Source organism: Calonectris borealis, chromosome 19 (assembly GCF_964195595.1).
Source record: "Calonectris borealis chromosome 19, bCalBor7.hap1.2, whole genome shotgun sequence".
Lineage (NCBI taxonomy): Eukaryota > Metazoa > Chordata > Aves > Procellariiformes > Procellariidae > Calonectris > Calonectris borealis.
The window spans coordinates 5,280,221-5,298,972 of NC_134330.1; the positions used below are offsets into that span (position 1 = coordinate 5,280,221).

Sequence of the window (18,752 nt, forward strand, 5' to 3'; positions counted from 1 at the left end):
CACATTCCTCCGCTGGCTCCCAGGAGCTGCTCCTGCCCAGGCACCCACCTATCTCCCTGCCCACGGATGCTCCCAGCTTGCCGGGGTGCAGCTGCGTGGAGCAGCCCTAAAGCACTGTCTCAAAGGCAGCCCTGTTCCTGGGGCAGGAGTTGTTTTCTCTTCTCCTGCACCCAGGCACAAGACTTGCTGCTCTCCTCAGCAACCTCATCACTCCGTGCCTCAGTTTCCCCTAGCTGGGAAATAACAGAAATGCTGCAGCACCAGTGAGCGTGGGGGAGCAGAGCCCAAGCCCCGTGCCAGGGTGGTGATGCCCCACAGGGCTCTGCCCCACGGCACTGTATAAACCCCAAGGATGACCCGGCCCAGGCTGAGCTGCCAGCCTGCCTAACGTAGGAGAGGGCAGAGCTCGAGGAGCTCGGTGACCAAACTCTTACAGAAACTGAAGCAACCACTGCAATGTGTGCTTGGTTCTTCCCCCTTGGGGCCTGCGAACATCCCACCGCAAGCGCTGGGCACCCCAGCACCGATGCCCCACGCTCCAGCCTGGCACCGAGCTGAGGAGCATCCCCGCGGGCAGAGGCCAGGCAGGGCTCGCCCTGTGCCTCTCCGCGAGGCAGCACACCTGCAGGCAGGTGAGGAGGGTCGGGGGGGAGCCACGTGACGAGCCCCGCGGTGGGGTTTTTAGAGGCAGCTGCGTGTCCCTGGAGGAGTGTCTCCCACACCTCGCAGGAGGCAGGACCGCAGCAGCACCTCTCCTGCTCCCCCCTCACCGCGGCCATGTCCGGAGCAGCCGTGGGGAAAGGCACAGCGCCAGAGCCCGACAGCTCGGAAGAGGAGCTGGAAGGGGGGGGCGCACGCCAGGCGTGCTACGGGCAGGGTCTGTGGGTCCCCCAGGGCAGGGAAGCAGCCGCCTGCCTGGGGGATGCTGAAGGGATGAAGGTGAGGAAGAGGAGCAGGCCGGTGCGCTCCAAGGCCAGGAGGATGGCTGCCAACGTCAGAGAGCGCAAGAGGATCCTGGACTACAACCAAGCCTTCAACGCCCTGCGGCTGGCCCTCAAACACGACCTCAGTGGCAAAAGGCTTTCTAAAATCGCTACCCTCCGGCGAGCCATCAACAGGATCACGGCTCTGTCCCTGTCCCTGCACGGCGCCGGGCGCTGCTGGCCCTGCGCCCACTCCGAGTGCCGCAGCCGGGCCGGGGTCCCTGCGCAGGAGCCGGGAGTGAAGGCCAGCCACCCCCAGCTCCCCTGGGAGCCCGGTTATGCAGGTGCTGCCGGCTTGCAGCGCTGCCCTCCGTCCCCTCTCTACGCCGGGTTTTCCCCCGAGAGGCAGCTCCATCACTACGAGAGCCCGAAGGAGGATCGCTCCATGCCCAGCCCTGCCTATTGCTCCAGTGGGACCCACCAGCCCGGGCTGCGAGGCACCTGCCAGCAGAGATACACGGGCAGCCTGCAAGACCCCCTGGCTGGGGCAGTCCCCTGGCAGCTGGGCTATTGCCAGAGCTGGGGACACCAGCAGTGCCTCCCCATCCACTGACCTGCAGGGCTGGGGCGGTGAGACGTGCCGGGAAGGTAACGCATCTGCGGGACAAACGGGGGGGTGGGAAGGGACTGTTGCACGAGAGAGAAGCGCTGCAGGATGCAGAGCTCGGCTGCGATGCTGGCGAGAGCCGTGAGCCCCCGACACGCCGTACGGGACCCCAGCACTGCCCGGCTGCGGCTCTCGGGAAAACTGGGGAAGGTGGGAAGTCCTCTGGAAGTGCCAGCTCTGTGTTTCTTGTTGCAAGGTCTCACTGCTGCAGATTGTCACTGTTATTTATTCTCTCTTGCTTGCTCTGTGAGAAAACACGACTTAAAACCCCAACTCTAGGGCACTGGCTGTTAGTACGTGTGGGGTGGAGCGATGGGCCGTGGGGATCACACTAAAGCCCTTGGCTGGCTGCTCGCTCTGGCTCCCACCGGTGAAGGAGGGGAGCGGACGCAGGGAACGGTTAGTGCCCTGGGACTTCTGATGCTGAGCTTGTTGGTGCAGACGTTTGTGCCCAGCAGATTTGCGAGGCCAGGCCGGGAGGGGAGACAGATGTTGGCTTTCATAAAACCCACCCATCCATTTGCAGTTTCCTCCTGATGGCAGCAAAGTGGCTGCTGGGACAGGAGATAGCGTGCCCCCAGCCGGTCCCAGCGGCGGGGAGGAAGGGGGGAATTTTACCTGAAAGGCCCCTTTGGCCCTTTCCCTCCAGCTCAGAGAGCTCAGAGCAGCCGGGAGGGCTCCCCTTCTGCCCGGGGCTCAGCAAACTGGAACGGCTGCAGGAATTAGGCAGGGTTTTACTGACCCACACATGACAACCGGCAGATTTTTGGACAGGGCAAATCGCACTGCATGATTCCCGCAGTGCTGAGCCCCCGCAGAGCTCCTCCAGCCCCGCTGCTCCCGCCCCAGCGCTCCCAGCCGAGCCCCATCGCTGGCTGCCGATGCACCAAGGGCAGTCTGAGCTCTTTCCCTACCGGGGGGGACCATCTCAACCCTCCGCTCCGGTGTGCCAGTCCCTCCCCAGGGTCTCCTCCTCCTCCCTTAATCCCCAGGTGGGACAAGGGAGCTGGGAAATGAGCAGAGGAAAGCTAGCAGCAGCCAGGAGAGAGAGCTCTTTGCTCAGCAAAGGAGCCTCTTTAAAGTGCTGACGGTGTGAGGCATCTTGGCTTTAATCTCCAACAGATGTTTCCCCTGTCAGGAGAAGGCCTGCAGCCATGTCCGCCGAAGGAATTCTGCTTCTCCCAACAGCATCCCTGCGCTGGGCAGCTTCCCTTGCTCTGGCTCTCCCCAGAGCAGCGCATGCCCCTGCTCTGCCCCGTCAGCACCCATCATGCGGGGAGTGAGAGCCCGGCAATACCAGCAGCATTCAAAGAAGGTTTAAGTGAAACCCAGCCCTAACCCAGACACAAACCCCTCCCTCCACCCAAATTTGCATCTCCAGGTTTTTAGCTTTAGTGTTCAGTCAAGGCGAGACAGATGGAAGCAGATGGCCAGAGAGGCAGAAGCAGGGGGGAGCCATTATAAACCCGTGAGACCCCCCGAGGCAGGGTCACGTGTACGAAACGCAGGTCCTAATTCTGTGTGGAGGCTGTGGGTCGGGATAAGTCCCTGCGGGACAAGTGGGGGGGCAGCAGCCTGGCAGGCTCTGAGTAGTGTTGGGCAACAAGCAGCAGGCCCCAGCCGGCAGCAGATTCCTTGGGCACCTCTCGGAGAGGCAGAAGGTGCTGGGTGTGCCCCAGAGATGGCACTCACTGCCAGGGAAATCCCTGACAAATTTGGATCTGAAGCATAATACAGAATGAGCGCAAAAGATCCATCTTTGCCTGGTATCCAGGCTCTGTGGGTTTTTTTAGCCCTCCCTCCTGCCCCTCACAGCATCCCTGACTCCCAAGGATGTTGTTATTCGCTTTACAGTACATAACCCACCCCTGCACCCTTTCTCCTTCGCAGGTCCTATATAGGGACCCAGTATCTGTCACTGATCTGGTATCCCCATCCCCAGCAGCCGTGTCACCAGGGTCACCCCCGCGCAGTGAGGGCAGGGCGAGCTCAGCACAGCGTGCCCAGGGCCTCCCCTCACCCTGTGCTCGGGGAGGATGCTTTCCCAGAGCGGCTGGACCCAGGAGCACCACCGGGCACCCACACACTGCCCAGGGCCTGGTCTGTGCGCGTGTCCCCCACCTGCCTGGGGAAAGGCTTTCAGCCAGGAGGGACCCAGGGCTGTGTGTACAGGCACCCAGCACAGAGCACAGGCATCCCCCTGCTCCCCCGGGGCCGGAGCCGGCCACCGAGTCCCGCTGGCACTAGCCGAGCCTGTCAGGGCTGGGCTCCCGGCGGAGCAGAGCCCGTGGGAGCCCCCGGGAAGAGCGGGGGGTCTGTGGGGTGGGACAGAGCCTCGGGCAGGGCCGGGCCGGAGGCGGCAGGGGACACCCCAGCTTTCCCACCGCTCCCCCCGCTCCGCATCCCCGCCAGCATCCCCGGGGGCAGCGGCACCGCCTGCACCGGGTCGGGCGGGGACTGAGTGCGGCCCGGGGGCGGGAGGGGACGGGGACACCCCGGGGGCGGTCCGCGGCCCCGATCCTGCCCCGGGGGCCGAGCCGGGCTGGCCCCTCCTCCGGCACGGCCTCCCGCGGGGCGGCGGGCCCCGGGCGCAGAGCGGCGGCGGCGGGGCGAGCTCGGAGCCCGCTCCGCCGGGCCATGGCGAGCGGCGGCGCCGCGCCCGGGGGCTCGGGCTCGGGCTCGGGCTCGGGCTCGGGCTCGGGCACGGCGCTGCCCACCCGCTTCCAGGAGACCGAGAAGCTGCTGGCGGCGACCGAGGGCCGGGAGGAGAAGGGCCTCCGCGGCTCCAAATCCTTCACAGCCGCCTTGCCCGGCGAGGCGGAGCGCAACGGGCACGGGCTCGCCTACAAGTCGGTGTCGGTCGGGCACCTGGAAGCGGCCCCGCTCTCGCCGTCCCGGCTTAGCCTGGGCAGAGCCTCCTCCACGGCCACCAGCACGGCGGCACCGGAGCAGGGCCGTCCGCGGGACTACCTGGTGCTCGCCATCTTCTCCTGTTTCTGCCCCGTCTGGCCCATCAACGTCGTGGCCCTCGTCTTCTCCATCATGGTGAGTGCGGGACCCGCCGTGCGCCCGGACCCGCCCGGCTCCCCCCCCACGCCGCCGCCGCCGCCCTCGACGGCCGGAGCGGGGCCGGGGAAAGGGCGGTCCCGGAGCTGTCCGCGGTGCTGCACCGGCGGGGACCGGGGCGCGGCGGGGACCGGGGCGGGCGGAGCCTGCACAGCTCCCGCAGCTCAGCCGGGAGCGCGGGGAGCCCGGCCGGGCTGTGCCGCTGCTCGGCTCCCGCAGGACGTTTCGATCGGGGTCCGGGGAAGGGAGGCGGGTGGAGGCGGGCAGAGACTCTCCGAGCTGGCGGGGACCCCCGGCAGAGCCGGCACCCGAGCCCGGGACAGGTCGCGGAGAGGCGGCGGGATGCAGAGGGGCGGCCCGGGATTAGGGGGTGGGATCCGGACGCACCCAGGGCAGGGCTCCGGGAAGCCCGATGGCTCCGGGAAGCCCGGTCCCTGCCGTCAGGCAGCGGTCCAGAGCGGCTCGCTCAGCGGGCTTCCCCGGGAAGGAGCTGCGAGGCGAAGCAAGGACAAGGGATCTCCCTCCGCACCTCCTAGCAGCCGAGCCCAGCCCTGCAGCACTGGGGAGACCCTGGCTGGGGGCTGGTTCCTGTCCTCGGACACTTCAAAGGGACGGGCTGCACCTGCAGCTCTTTTAGTTGCCCTGGAGAAGCAATTTTCTCCATTAAACATCCCCCACACCTCAGCAAATACACCAGCATCAGAGCAGGGGAGGATAAAGCCAGCCGGCCTCGCACCCATCTCAGGTACAGGCGGCTCTGTCAGCACAGCCCTGCAAGTACGGCCACCCATCAAGATGCCCCACTGCTTTACAGCCCCCGGGCACCTTTTGTGCCCTTAATTTGCAACGGAGGCAAATCTTTTCTTTGAAAATCAGCTCAGGGAAAGCAATTACCTGCTTACCACACAGAAATACACTGAGGGGCACCTGCAGCCAGCACTTCTCTAAAAACCACCGACAACTTCAAGACAGACACCAGCAGTTGCCACAGAAAGCCCTCTAGAGAGACCAGTTTCCATTTTGAGGAGGAATCATCATTTCTGCCAGTGCCAGCTGTCATCTCCATAGTACAGTTATGTGGCGGAGCTTGTTTAGGCAGCACACAGGGAAGCCAGCCAGGCTTGTTTGGCTTTGCGCTGCAATGAGAGGGAAAGCAGCTGGGTATTGCATATCCATGGTAATAAACAAGCTCTCTCACAGGGATTTTCCAACCACATTAGCCTTCATGCAAAATAGATTCTCACGCTCTCCCTTGCAGGCGTTAGAGCCTCCAGCACGGTGGGGATGTGCCTTGGGCCACATAAGCCCCATGGAGTAGAAGAGTAAATAGTGAGAAAAGAGCAGGAGTCAGTTAATTCTGCTAGACAGCGAGGTACCGGTGTGTATTTACTGTGCTAAACACAAAGGGAGGCAGGACCAACAAGGCAGTAAGACTATTTGGCTGCCCTCTGCTTCCAAGGCCCTTGACAGCTTCGACCAGAGCCCACCCCGAGCTGGGGAAGGGGATGCCCGACCCCAGCCCTCTGGGGCTGCTAAGGCAGAAGGCACAGTCGGATGAGCTTGTTCTCCAGGACAAGGTTTCTAGCACACACAGCATGTTAGTAGCCAGTGCCCCATCCTCTGGCCCCTTCACAGTTGCCCCTGCACTCCCTGTCCCATGGGACACTTAGTTTATCACCGCTCTTTCTAGTCCTGGCCATGCCTATACCATTACACACCCACCGCCAGCCAGGGACCCCCACACGGTGCCAGCGGAACGGGACGAGGCGTGATCCTTGCTCTGTGCTGACCCTGGGGAGCCAGGAATCATCTGCCTGGGTCCTCCTGCCAGCAGGAACAGCTCCCGGGGCATCAGCTGATGTTTCACCTGCCTACACCAGGGAGGAATTTAGTTCCCAGTGGCCCCTGAGGCTCCCACAGGCTTAGGTCTCCCCACAGAATAAAACCCAGGAGTGCCTGATCATGCGCAAATCTGAGCAAGAGCAAGGTTTTGGCGATTCCCGGTGCCTGGGGGTGCAGGGGAGGCTTTCCACAACGTGCTGACGTTCCTTTAGCTCTGCAATTGTATTTTGCTTTCCTAAGTCAATGCTTTTTGCACATGAAAGCTTTTTTCTGGGTAATAAGCAGCAACCAGAGAGCAAAGCAAATGAATGCTTTTGGGTTTAGTGTCTCATAAATCATTTTTCAAAAGCTGCTCTCAGATCCCAGCAGGGCCTATGGCCAAAGGTGGAAAAAAAAATCTGCTCTAGCTCCCAGCCTGTTCCTGATAATGCTGGCCTCGTGGAAACGAGTTACCTGGAGGCTCCTCCACTGACCCTTGGATGCGTTTTCTTGACCAAGCGAGGACCTGCCTGCACTAAGGGGTTCAGGTCCCTCCTCGAACCGGAGGGCAGGGCTGATGGACACAAGGGCAGCGCAGCCCCACGGGACCCATCTCAGAGGAGCGCAGGGCAGGGCTGGGTACCGCACACACCCCCACACATGCTGTCTTGCTGTTACCGAATCCCTTCCCTTTCCTACCAAAATGCAGCCACATGGGGGGAAGAAGCAGAGAGGTCACTTACCAGTGTACAAAACTCCGAACAAATGAGGTGAAGTGAAAAAGAAAGGTAAACCCAGCCAGAACCAGCATAAAGTAACGCCAAGGGCAATTCTGCACAGCACTTGGTGTCCAAAATCAGTATTGTCATTCCCGAAAGATGTGGGAGAAGTCAAACTATCCTTCCTCATTTTAAATGGCACAGTCATCTATCTAAGACTGACGTTGTCTTATACCTCTCTCAGAATGTTTTCTTAAACAAAACGCAAGTGTTGAGGATTAATGATTCATTCTGAGTAACTGGTGGAAGGCAGCAGAGTGCATCCAAAGCCAGTTCATAAATTGGGAAAGATTGCAGGGAAGAGGAGGTGATGATTCGTCTTCTCTGTCCCTGGGAATAGCACAGAGAAGTAATTGCCTTCATTTGCAACAAGACAACTTAGGTGATCTATTACGGAAAAAAACCCCTTCCGAACAGTAACTTGAACAGATAACAGTTTGAAATCAGGTAAGATAAATAACTCTTTTGAATCACCCAGACCTACCCGGCCCCATGGGTGCTGCGGTACAGCGTGCCCTTCCAGCCCCACTTCTAGGGTCCTTCAGATTTTCTAATTCTCTGCTGTAATACGGAGTCCCTGGGCACACACACAGCGGCTCACTCCCCCCTAGCCCTCGAGCCTTTCTGAGATATTCTGCCTCGGCAAGTCTCGACTAATAAACAAGATGTTCATGTTTTTATGTGGAAAGCAAAACACAGGATTAGTGATACTAGAGAGCTATAATCAAACCGTTCCACACCAATGAATAATATATATACAGTAACAAATGCTTGCTAAACACCCCATGCCCATGCTGATGTATTTTTCATAATTCTTCGGGATAAATGAACAGTAAACACTTCCAGAAGCTGTAGTGATAAATATATCAAATTCAGTAGCCTATATATTTTCCCCAGAAGACAGCTAAAACTGCATATTACACTGCAATCTAACCCACAGCCTGCAAAAATATTACACTTGTTACAAAAATCTGAGCCTAAAAATCCCAAATGTTGGAAGCTGCCAGTGAGCAGGGCAGGATCCTGGGCTGCTGCCTTCTCCCCATCGCTCACCACCAGCCCCTGAGGCTTCCTTTTGTCACCTCCTGTTCTGCAATGAAAATAGGCTCTTGGCTGCATCCCATCGGTTTTAGATATTGTCTGGCAAACGTGCTGTCGAGACCAGGAGAAACAAGGTCTGGAGCTCTCTGGGTGTCAGCGGTGGGGACGTTGTTGTACAGGGTGGCACGTGAGCAGAGCGGGACGTTGCAGGGATGCAGTGGAAGCAGCCGCCTGTTTGAGGCTCCGCTACGTTATTTACGTGGCGATACAAACTAAAACGAATACACGGAAACCTTCAAAGCTGCATTTTACCTTCCTGAGCACCACGGAGCAGCAGCCAGCGCGCAGCCCGGGCTGGGGCTGGGGACATTTTGGTCATGGTGCTGCCAAGAGGGTAGTGGTATTAAAGTAGGATAATGGGAAATGGGGTAGTAACATCAAGTATTTGTTTGTTTGAATTCTCAGTGATGTTTCACAGTGCTGGAGCTGTGCTAGGCCTCCTGACTCTTAATTTTCTTTTTTTTTTAAAAAAAAAAAGTTGATGGGACCCTTTCCAGCGCAGTTGTTATTTCAGAGATACACATTTTTTGAACGGAAAGTGGGATTGTTTTAATATACTTCCACCTTTAACTCTTTTTAACTAGCATATTTTTTTTTTAACTCGGAGTTTCCTCTGGTTCAGCAGCCACCCTCCAACGGGAGGAGCCGGCCCCCGGCACGGGGCTGCGGGGGGCTGCGGGGGGCTGCCGGCCCCGCAGCCTGCCCCAGATCTCCCCCTTCTCCCGAGACCCGGCTCAGCCGAGGCAGCGTGGCTGGAGGCAGGCGGGGGAAGGAGCCTCTAACCCGCGTAGAAATGTTAAATACTTGAAAGCATCTTTAAAGAAAGAGTAACTGCTTCAAGACAATTAAAGTACCTACAAAACCCCGTCCCAGTGAGGTCGAGGGGAGTTTTGCCCGACTCCTCCACCGGATCAAGGTGACAGACCTATGTGCCGGGCTCCCTCCTCCTTGCCCTGGTCTCTCCACCCAGCCTATGTTGCTTCTCTTTCCCCCCACTCCAAGCCTTCCCAACCAGGTGAAAATGGACCTTAAAGCTCCTTATCCAATTTCCCTCCCTCCAAAACCCCTTCCCCATGGGTTTCACAGGAGGCAGAAGGGCTCTGCGTGAATTCGGGAAGGCTTTTCCGTCCGGAGAGCCGTGCTAGTCGCAGACCGTCTGCCTCTTCCCGAGCAGGGAGCTCCTGTTGTGCTGGTGGAGGGGCTCCCGCCTCTCCACCGCACTCGCAGTGAATGCTGACGCACGGTGAGTAATTTCCCCACACCAGCCTGGCCGTGGTACCGCACGGCTGCCCTTCTGCTAAGCGCAGGAAGCCCAGCACACGCGCCCCGGCAGGCTGGGGCGCGTTTTGGGCTCTTCTCTCAGCAGTAATACTTCTCCCTCACCAGGAACTCTTACTTTCAGTATTTTTCACGTGGGAACCAAATGATTGCCAATTACAAGAGCAAGAAACAAGATCGGTCCTTATTTAATCGCTTTGAAAGTTAACGATGCATCCATGTATTTTACTTTTGCTGATGAGCTGTGCTTGGTCTTCAGGTTGCTGTGCGTGGTCGGCATAGGCGGAGGTTTCTCGTGCCCAGCGGGCCAGCAGCGGTGCTGAACGCAGGGTGGTAAGAGAGCTGGCACTGAAGCGCAGAGGAGTCAGGCCACAGCATCACCCTCGCAGCCCCGTCAGGCGCCAGGCAAGGTCTTGGTGAGCCCATGCTCATCCAGGCTTACGTCTTTCCTCTTTGGGTGTGAGCCCAAGTGCTGCTCAACCCATCCAGCCCCTTGCGGCTGTGGCCCCGGCAGCACTGCTGGGCAGACCCTGGGGAAGCTTCACTAACCCCCCCGGAGATGCCCCCGGGGTCTGGATCTCTGCCGAGCCCATGGGTGGCCAGCCCTTGCCGAGCAGAGAAAAGCAACGTTTCCAAGGACACCTCCAAGTTGTGTTCTCCATCCACTTCTTCCCAAAGACAAGGACCGCTGCCATTTATCCCACCGAGAGCCTCCCGTTAAAACGCCGGTGCCCACCAACATCAGCGCCAGGCTAGTCCTCTTCTAGCTCCAGCTCTTGGGGATCTCTTTGCATCCCTTAATGAGTCCACACACAATAATTTCCAGGCACCTACTAGTGCCTTCCCCCGTCCCATTCCTCAGCCCTGCCGCAGCCAGGGAGCCCTTTCTTTTAGTTACAGAGCAGAGGAAAGCTTTCACTGAGCTGCCTGAAGAAGTCAATAGAGCAGCAGGGGAAATCACAATGAAACCAGAAGCAGAATAGAGAAGCCATACGGCCTATTCCTTCCCTCCCCACAGCACACACAAGAGCAGGAATTCACTGTAGGAGGACTGCATGTCGAACACAACCCATCTACGGTGATGCAGAAATTCAGGGTAATGCAGAGGCACCAAAGCACATCCCATCACCAGGTGAAAACCAGCAGTTACTGCTGACTTTATCAAAGCCCGTTCCTCTCGCAGACACATTCAGCTTCAACGGCCAGCAGAGGCCACATGCTGCTTTGGAAATGTCACTGCTTTTTTTCTTTCAGTTTGTCAGCGATAGTTAAACTCGCGATATACGTCGCTTCTCAATACATAAATTTGCAGAAGACGATGGAGGCAGGATGCTTTTCCTGCACCCAAGCTGCAGAAGCGCCGTGGTACCCCTGGGGGACGCAGTCCCATAGAAGCCAGCTGCCCTGGGGACTGAAGTCAAGAATTTCAGGGTTTTTCATGAAGGAATCAGAGAGGGGCTGCTGCTGGCTGGGGCTCGCTGTGCCTCCTGTCCCACGCCGGGGCTATTTCTTAGGCACCCCACCAAAAGACAGACTCGAGCCAGTCCAGCTCCTACCCAGGAGCAGAACAGCATCCCAGGTGGGCTTCTCCGTTTAGCAGGACCACAGGTTGTCAAAGCCATGGGCTCGCAGCGGGGATACGCGTGCCATCCTGCGAGAGCCCAGGATGGCAGATCCAGGCCCCCGCTGGCGCAGCAGCTCCCGTTTTGGGGGCTACAGCCCGGGAGTCGCCCCAGAGCTGCGGCCGTTCTCAAGAGCCTCTTTTTGTGTTTCCCCCCCAGTCGAGGAACAGCGGGCAGCAAGGGGACATGGACGGAGCCCGGCGACTCGGACGCATGGCCAGGCTGCTCAGCATCGTCTCCATTATCCTGGGGACCATCATCATCGTGCTCTACGTTTCACTCAGCGTCAGAGGTAACATCTCCTTCTCTCTTCCCCAGCCCAGCTAGAGCAGGAACCTCAGGTAGCTCCTGAATCCAGCCCAGTGTATAGGATACGCCAGGTGGTCCTCCATTCCCACCCCAACTGCATGGTTGGCAGCACTACGCAGCTGTACGGTCCAGGCTGGTTTGACCATCACCAGCTGCACCCACACATGCAAAACACCTTGGAGAACGGGCTCCTCGCAGTAGCAACACGCACTGTCCAAATGACCGGAATGGAAGGTCCCCCCGTGCTGTCCCGTAGGGCAGTGGTGACCATACAAGGTCCCTCTGGTGAAAGGTCTTCCCCTGGCAAAGGCTGTGGTGGGTTTAGCAGTGTGTCGTGGGGTAAAAACTGAAGGACACAAATCAACCTGCCCAGAAATGCAATCCCAAAATGCTTGGGAAACCTCCCAAACACAAACCCACCTGCCAAACCAGCATGACCAGCATGCTGCTCAGGCAAACGGGAACCTCCGAAACACACAAAGCCCAAACCAAGAGCATAAGGGAAACATCTGTGACTACTGGAACCTGCCCTAAGTCTCTCTTTATTTTACAGTTTCCTAGAAGACGTTTTAGCATGCAAATACTCGAAGAGGAGGAAGACAACTTTCCTTTTGGGGTTTTTACTTTCAGCCTTGCAACAAAAAATGGTCACAGTGTAGGTGGGCAGCCCTAGGCAGCCTGCTCTGGAGCGCCGTCTGAAGGAACGCATGCTTCTACTTCACCGCCTCTTGGAAATGAGTTTGTACAAGTGATGGGATTAAAAAAACACGGCGAGAAGGAATGGGAAAGGACATCAGTTGCCGAGCGGAGAGGAGAAGGGGGAGATCCACTACCTCATTCCCCTCCAGCAAAACTCACGGAGTGGGGAGACAACTAAAGTACAAGAGGAGGAGAGAGTTTCAAGAACGAAGCTTATTTTAAAAGAAAAATTCAAGGGGAGAACAGGACGTTTTGAGGAATCCTCCTAAGAATTTTGGCACAAGTCACTGAATTTTTGGGGGGTTGTTGGTTTTTAAATCGTCAAATTCTCTGTCTCTACAAAAAAAAAAACAAAGCTCAAACTGCCATCAGGAGCTGAGCTGTTCCACGGAGGAGGAGGGAGAGCAGAGCTGCAGCAGGACCACGGCTCTGCTCCGAACGAAACGCAGCCGCAAAAGCTGGAGGATGTGGTGGGTCCTTTTGTATTTTTGATGAAAAAAAAAAAAAAAAGAGACAATGACCATTTGCATGCCTTTGGGAATGTTCTCCATGTCTGTTCCTACGAGCTCTTTTATCACTTAGGGCAGATCTCAGAGCTGGCAGAGCAGGATGTTGCTGCATGAGAACGCCAGGCTCCTCCTCACCCCAATCCCATGCTGGGGTTTTTAACGGAAGGAAAAATAATGCTTTCTCTGTGAACCCGCACATTTCTCTCTCTGTGCACCCAAAGTGAGGTTAATACTCACGGAGCTGAGAAAAGAGCCTGGTTAATCTGTAGCAGCAGTACCGAGAGCCCGTTCTACCCACTTACACGTTTATGTCATGTCATGTCCGTCGCCCAAAAGCTTCAGCGTGATCCAGCCCCCGCCACTGCCAGAGCTCATCTCCCCCACCCTTTTGGGCTTCAGCTTAGGGCCTTCCAGGCGATTTTCAGAGGCACAGAGGAGTTTAAGATCCCTGCTCCTGTCCCCGCACCCCTCACACGCTCTTCTGCATCTCTGAAAACCTCCAGCATCCCCAGAGCTGGCTCCACACGCAGTATTATTTTTTAACGTTTTATATTTAACATAACAAGAAAATAGACTTTGCTCCTCCCGATCTGCCTATACGTACCCCACGCCCCGCCACGTCTTCCACGCCACGCGGCTCCCTCAGCCGTTTCCCACGGGATCCGATCCCGCCACGCTCCCTCCAGCCTCCATCCAGCCCCATCCCCGCTCCCTCCCCTTCCCCTTGTCCTCGCCGCGGGTTGTTACTGGGCTTGGTCCTCTGTCCGGCCACCCAGACTATGCAAAGTTTCATCGCCTGTTATTTCATTCAGGCTTTGTAGATGGCTTCTGGCCATAACCATTGGCTCTGTATTCGCTGAGCCTCTCTCTTCTATCAGAACTTTGCGGGCACAAGTACCCGACCAAGAGCTGCCCTCCCCTTTCTGTTTTCTCCAGCCGACAGCCTGGGACCTAGAAACACGGACTGCACTGAGAAATCAGGTGCTTCAGGGCACTTCTGCTCCCTACCATCAACCTCCTCAAAAAAAAAAAACCCAAAACTTGGACCAAATCTAATGCTTCTGAGGGCTTGTCTACATGGAGAATCTTCTGCACACCATAAGAAACTTCACCACATGGTAGCTGCTTGGCACTGACTTCTCCTCTGGAGTACACGGGCGTGTGAGCGGGCACGCGTGTGCACGTGGGGGTAGCACCGGGTGGTGGTCCGCTGTAAATCCACGCTGTAGTTACTCTGCAGTAACTAATGGGCAAAGCCGCGGGCATTGCTGTGGAAATTCTCTTGTCACCTGTTCGATTGCTCCTCTTTAAAGTCTTTTCTTTTGCTAGGCATTATTTGAATCCAGGGTGTAAGAAAGCCAAATCCCCCAGACACACCGTTAACGTTTTTCTCTACGTTAAAAGGGATTCCAGGGCCTCGCAGCAACAGCACATCACTACAGCACTTCCTTGGGCTCCACTCCCACCCACCCCTTTGCCAGCACTTTATTACAAACTATTGGCTTCTAAAATGGACCAAATTTGCAACCTTTCTTTTGCAATTCATTTTTTGGGAGCTTCAGCAAACAGGGGCCCCTGAGCGCTGCTGGGTGTGAGCTCCCACCCGCAGCCGCTGCCAGGGTGCCCCTGGGCACCAGAGCTCTTCTTCCCCAGCCCGTCAGAAACCCTCCCTTGGAGATTCAAACTCTCATCTTGTGGTTGATGACATCCCATCAAATCCCCCAAACATTTCCTTCTTTAACACTGGAACCCGAAAGCCGCTTGCTGGGAAACGCGTTATTTTTCCTGAGATACGGCAGGGCAGTGCTGCCTGTCCGCGCACCTTCTGCCCTCTGCTCTTCTGAGCTGCTGAAATTCCGCTTATGGCACGAGCCGAGCAAGCTCCTCCTCGGGCAGGAAGAGCCGACATTCAGGGAAAACTGCCGCAATGAGTTATAGTACTTGAGAGCGCCAAGTATTTACTAAGTAAGAATTTACCTGCTCTTTTATCATGATATAAAGCCTTTCATCTCAAGTGCTTGACCACATTTAAAGGATTAAACCTTGCCACCCCCCACGAGGTGGGTTAGCATCACGCTGCTCTAATTGCACGGATGGCAAAGTTGCCCAGTCACGTGCACCGCACAGCTCCAAAACCAAACCCGTTTTTCTTTCTCCTCTTTAACAGAACCATGTATGAATACAGATTTCCTTTGCATCTGATTTTTCCAAAGGGATCAGGGCAAACACACACTACTCTTCAAAATGGCCTGGGGTACCTGCAGTCATAGGAACGAGGGGGCTGCAATGGTCCTTGCCAGGAGAGGTCCCAGGCAGGTGAAGCACAGAGCAGCAGAGGTACCAGAATTCGTCTGAATGCAGGAGAAGGCAGAAGCTTTCCCAAAAAAAACCCCACGGTGACCATTTATTGCATGCACCCAGACGTGGTTTGTGCCTCCTGTCTCAGCCTGTATCATCGGGCTGCTGAGGCAATTGCCTCTCACCTCACTATTAAGTATAATAAAAAAGAAAAACTTAGACACTTAAATTCTTTTCATTGTTAATCTTTCTGATTAGATACAACTGCACTGCTCTGCATTCTTGAATACGGCTTTTTGGTTCTTATCCTGCCCTTAAATCCAGGGGAAAGCCTCTGCAGTTACTCCTGACAACATATTTTCTCTCCCTGGCCCCTGGCCCTCCAGTGCTAGCGGAACAAACTCCCCAGGGTTATGTGCAAAGTCTCTTCCCCCTGCTCTCCCCCAACCTCCCCGTACATTTTGCAGCCTGATACTTTGCAAAGGTTTTGCCACTAGCTCCTTGCTCTCCATGTCGCACAGGGTTTTATCCCAGCTCAGCTGCCTAATTGGCTCTTTCATTAGCTTCTATTTGCATTAGCTTCTGTTTGCAAAGGAAGAAGCTGCTGAGCCCCCAACCCTTGACGTACACCTCACCTGTGGTTGCGTTATGAGGGGCTAAATCACGGCAGAACTTCATCCTGAGGCCACCAGCAGGCAAGTTTCCTCCTTTGGTCTAGATCAGGGGAACAACAGCATCCTCGTGATTTTTTCCTGATTTAGTGTTCACCTAAGCGCAAGCATCCTTTTTTTCCGCATCCAGGCGCAGCCGCTCCTCTCCTTAACTTTGTTTTTAGCACACAGGAGGGCGATCGCAAAAACTACATCATGAAAAGACTTTCCCCTCTCCGTGCCCACAAACAAGCCCTATTACTGTGTCACAGCTCTTTGCCACCTGCTGCAGCCTCCTCTAAGCACGTCAGAATTGACTTTTCTAGGTGTTCGCAACTGTAACAGTCACAAAATCCTCAGGGTCTGGCCAACTTCTACCCCCTGGTGAAGGAGAGGCGAAAGATCCAAGCGATGTGGTGGCAATCCAGCCTTACCTGACAGCGAAGGGGAGCTGGTAGGAGGATAGCTTGCTGAAGAGATGGAGAAGGTGGGAAACATCTCCAAATGGAAGTTGAAGTAGGAGTTACGATCGACAAGTGTGAGGTCCTGGTGGGATATAAATACACGGTTTGCGCTGCTCGGGAAAGAGTCTCGGAGCAGAGCACGTGGCTGATGGCACCTCTCCGGCATTGGTGTCCCTGGGCTCTTCTCCCCAGGGTTTGGGGGACAGTCGGGCTCTGCGGGGCGGCACAGAAGAGCCCTTGCTGGGTACAGCAATGCTAGGTCGAAGGCTCAAGCTGAACGAGCGATTTGCTGCTGCCGAGCAGAGGAGCTAGCTTGGTTTCATACCACCTTCTCGTAGGACGCAAGCACCGAGCACGAGTCGAGCACGAGTCCGCTGGTCCCAGCAACACGCTGGTGGTACCCGCCCGGGTGCCCGCGGAGGAGACCGAAGGGATTTGAGCACAAAGGGAGGGCAGAAAGCCACAAAAGATTTGATTTCTAAATTTGCTGTGTTAATGATGGCTTTGCTTTTTCTGGTCGGTATTTCACGCCGTTCCAGCTTACCCCTCTCTCCCCACTTTTGTGAGTTTAACGTCCTTTCCCCTCAGCGCTTCTAGCCCTAGAGCAACGCACGGGTCTCACAGGCTCTCCCCTCCCACCCTCCGCCTTTCCTCCCACCCGGGACAGGTCTTGTTGGCAACCAGGCGCCATCGCCGGGCTTCGCTGAAGGGGGTTATCGAGGGGCTCTGGCCGGGCTGGCTGCGGACTCCAGCACGCACCGCGGCAGTAGTTGACCTTCCAAACACAGACCTCTCCGTGGAGGCAAGGGGAGCAGATCCTGCCTTTTAGATAAAATTAAAACTGTTTCATTTGGTCTGAGTCCAGGCAGAGGCTGCAGAAACACCCCCACTGGGCTGGTCCCATGACTGTCTGTCTTTCTTTTTCCCTGATACGCCCAACCTTGCCCTAGCACTTTGTTACTTATCACAGAACCACAGCCAGGGCTGCACAGTCAAGCTGAAATAATTTCAGACTTAAGGTCCGTTTTCTTTCAGCATACATCCTTTAATTTTGGCAAAGACGGTTAGATTTGGACTGAAGACTCCCATGCTTGGGCACAAGCCAAGGGGGCGGTGGGGGAAAGCAGCCTTTTCACAGTGGGAATATTCGTAAAGCATTTGCTGGCACCAGTAGGTAGCAAAATTCAAACCTATAAATACCCATCCAGGATAAGAAACATCAGAAAGGGAACGTGTGCAGGATTCACCAAGGCAGCCCTGATACCACTTCGGAGCAGGTGCCCTTGTTAGGTGGTGCCCAGGAGACGATCCTTCGCGTGGAAGTGCAGGGCCTATCCCCCCCACGGCCGTCAGCACCGTCCGTGCACCGGCTCCTCCTCTTTTGAAGCCAAACTGGAAGAGCCGTGTTTCACACACAGCGTGAACGCATCAGGAATTGCAGCTGGGCACTTCTCTTTGCTGATAAATGTTTCTTTTTCTGCAGGATGATATGGTATATCTTATATACTTTCTTTGTATTTCTTGGCATGAGAAAAAAATTAAAATGTAACATGCATGGTCAAAGCTGAACTTGTTTCTTCTGTTTAAATGAGAAAAAAAAATATCCATACTACTCATTTAACTATTGCTTCACACGCCAAGAGCAAGTAGATCGGCTCGTATTTTGGGTGCAGTGGGTTGCATATAAATACTTAGAAGCAAAAGGCAGAAGAAAACAGCACGAGTCAGAGCAGAGGAAGGTGCGGAGAGCTCAGCCTTGTGCTGCAGAGACAAGCGGCACCGAGGTGCCGGGAACGCAGAGCTATTGCGGGAGCTCTGCTCCGGCCGTGCCGCAGGGCACGCGTGCCCGGGGCAGCAGGAGGAATCCCCCTTGAATCCCCCTTGCTTGCAGTGCGCGGGGGTGGGACGGGCAGCACCGCTGGGCACGGCTGCTCCTTGCTGGCCCGGCCACCGCAGGTCGGCAGTGCGGTGCGCTACCAAGTCCCAGAGAACGTACACAAATTCCAAATCTGCTCAAAACCCAAAATTATTGATCAAACCCATAGATTTCAAGAATGCACAGCAATATTTGGTCTCCACTCAAAAAGCCTAAACGCGGGCTGCTCCCAGGAAGCAAGTCCTTTTTAAAAGTTTCTTAAGACAAGGATTGGAAATTCAGCCATTACGGAAAACATTGGCTTTAGTCTTTTCCCAGGAGGAGTTTTTCCAACCAGCCTGGAAAGCTGTTGACTGTGTATAACAGGCACCTCGGGTCACTACCAGAGTTTATTCGTGTGTAACGGCACACCGGTCAGCCACGGCTGCTGCTCCGTGCTGGAGATTGGTTGCACAACCACCTCCTTCAGCTGAATCCCAACACCCTCCCCTGGCTGCGCGTCTCTGGCGTCCGACGGGGATGAATGGCACCGCAGCTTCCAAGCCAGCTCAGCTTGGAGAGAAGACTTGCCAAGTCTGAGATGAATTAGTTGCCTTGCACAGCTCTCTCCTCTGTAGCAATGCGCTCAAGCTGTCCAGACTTCAGGGTAGGACTTACGGAGGTAACACAGCCCCGCAGCTTCCCGAGGAC

The 18,752-nt window shown here is 56.1% G+C and overlaps 2 protein-coding genes and 1 long non-coding RNA gene across 3 annotated transcripts; 2 read left to right on the top strand and 1 right to left on the bottom strand.

Moving 5' to 3' along the window:
• The first annotated feature begins 777 nt into the window (after positions 1–777).
• BHLHA9 (basic helix-loop-helix family member a9) lies at positions 778–1,536 on the top strand. Its single transcript, XM_075168173.1, has one exon. It carries the CDS (start codon positions 778–780, stop codon positions 1,534–1,536), a length of 759 nt encoding a protein of 252 aa, XP_075024274.1.
• A 2,652-nt stretch (positions 1,537–4,188) lies between these two features.
• TRARG1 (trafficking regulator of GLUT4 (SLC2A4) 1) lies at positions 4,189–13,795 on the top strand. Its single transcript, XM_075168606.1, has 3 exons — positions 4,189–4,635; positions 11,417–11,549; positions 12,120–13,795. Exons 1-3 carry the CDS (start codon positions 4,228–4,230, stop codon positions 12,125–12,127), a joined length of 549 nt encoding a protein of 182 aa, XP_075024707.1. The 5' UTR covers positions 4,189–4,227; the 3' UTR covers positions 12,128–13,795.
• LOC142090545 (uncharacterized) lies at positions 5,464–15,829 on the bottom strand. Its single transcript, XR_012676580.1, has 3 exons — positions 15,708–15,829; positions 15,033–15,261; positions 5,464–5,792 (listed from the first exon to the last, which is right to left on the bottom strand). It is a non-coding gene; the product is annotated as an uncharacterized LOC142090545 (long non-coding RNA).
• Between the last annotated feature and the right edge of the window lie 2,923 nt (positions 15,830–18,752).

Excerpts from the sequence above, each read along its gene's own strand:
- BHLHA9 (XM_075168173.1), top strand. The coding sequence starts at position 778 with ATGTCCGGAGCAGCCGTGGGGAAAGGCACAGCGCCAGAGCCCGACAGC.
- TRARG1 (XM_075168606.1), top strand. The coding sequence starts at position 4,228 with ATGGCGAGCGGCGGCGCCGCGCCCGGGGGCTCGGGCTCGGGCTCGGGC. Across the intron at positions 4,636-11,416 it reads CCCTCGTCTTCTCCATCATG|TCGAGGAACAGCGGGCAGCA; the intron begins GTGAGTGCGGGA and ends TTTCCCCCCCAG.